Source organism: Colobus angolensis, unplaced genomic scaffold (assembly GCF_000951035.1).
Source record: "Colobus angolensis palliatus isolate OR3802 unplaced genomic scaffold, Cang.pa_1.0 Scaffold2133, whole genome shotgun sequence".
NCBI lineage: Eukaryota > Metazoa > Chordata > Mammalia > Primates > Cercopithecidae > Colobus > Colobus angolensis.
The window spans coordinates 28169-28707 of record NW_012115304.1 but is presented as its reverse complement, the minus strand read 5'-3'; the positions used below and the strand labels follow the sequence as shown (position 1 = coordinate 28707).

The following is a 539-nucleotide window of genomic DNA, read 5'->3' as shown; positions in this document are numbered from 1 at the left end:
AGCAACTAGAAGTCTATAGAGGTCAAGGAGGAGGCAGGGCAGGGTGGCAGCGAGCCAAGGTCCGTGTGCTGGGCACAGCCCTAGCAGAACAAGTTCCACCTGCTGGTTACAGGGCTCAGCTTTTGGAAGGTGACAATTGTCCCCAGCACTCATGTGCCGGTACTTTCACAGCGAGGCAGAGAGAGGGTCTTCTCATGTTTCTGCTGTCTGTTCCCATCACCAGGCGGGTGCTGTCCCGTACTCACTTATATCCCATGTCCCTGCAGGCTGCCCGCCCGTAGTTCTCATTCCAGTCATCTCGGCATACAGGGTGCCAGGACTTCCTCTGAGATGAGTACACCTGAAGGATGAAGTTTGGTCCATAGAGGCGAACTGCACGAGAAGGAGGATTCTCTGTGAGTTTCTTTTTTCTTTTTTTTTTTGAGATGGAGTCTCGCTCTGTCACCTAGGCTGAAGTGCAGTGGTGTGATATCCACTCACTGCAGCCTCCACACTCCCAGGTTCAAGCGATTCTCCTGCCTCAGCCTCCTGAGTAGCTG

At 53.6% G+C, this 539-nt stretch overlaps 1 protein-coding gene across 1 annotated transcript in view; it reads right to left on the bottom strand.

Annotated features, from left to right (window-relative positions):
- Positions 1-241: 241 nt before the first annotated feature.
- The window catches only part of LOC105512502 (transmembrane protease serine 2-like), a gene marked incomplete at its 5' end in the record, with an annotated part of 27836 nt that continues 27538 nt past the window's right edge, over positions 242-539 (bottom strand). Inside the window, one exon of the mRNA XM_011942961.1 lies at positions 242-372. Coding sequence (XP_011798351.1) covers positions 242-372 — 131 coding nt within the window. The remainder of the gene's footprint in view (positions 373-539) is intronic.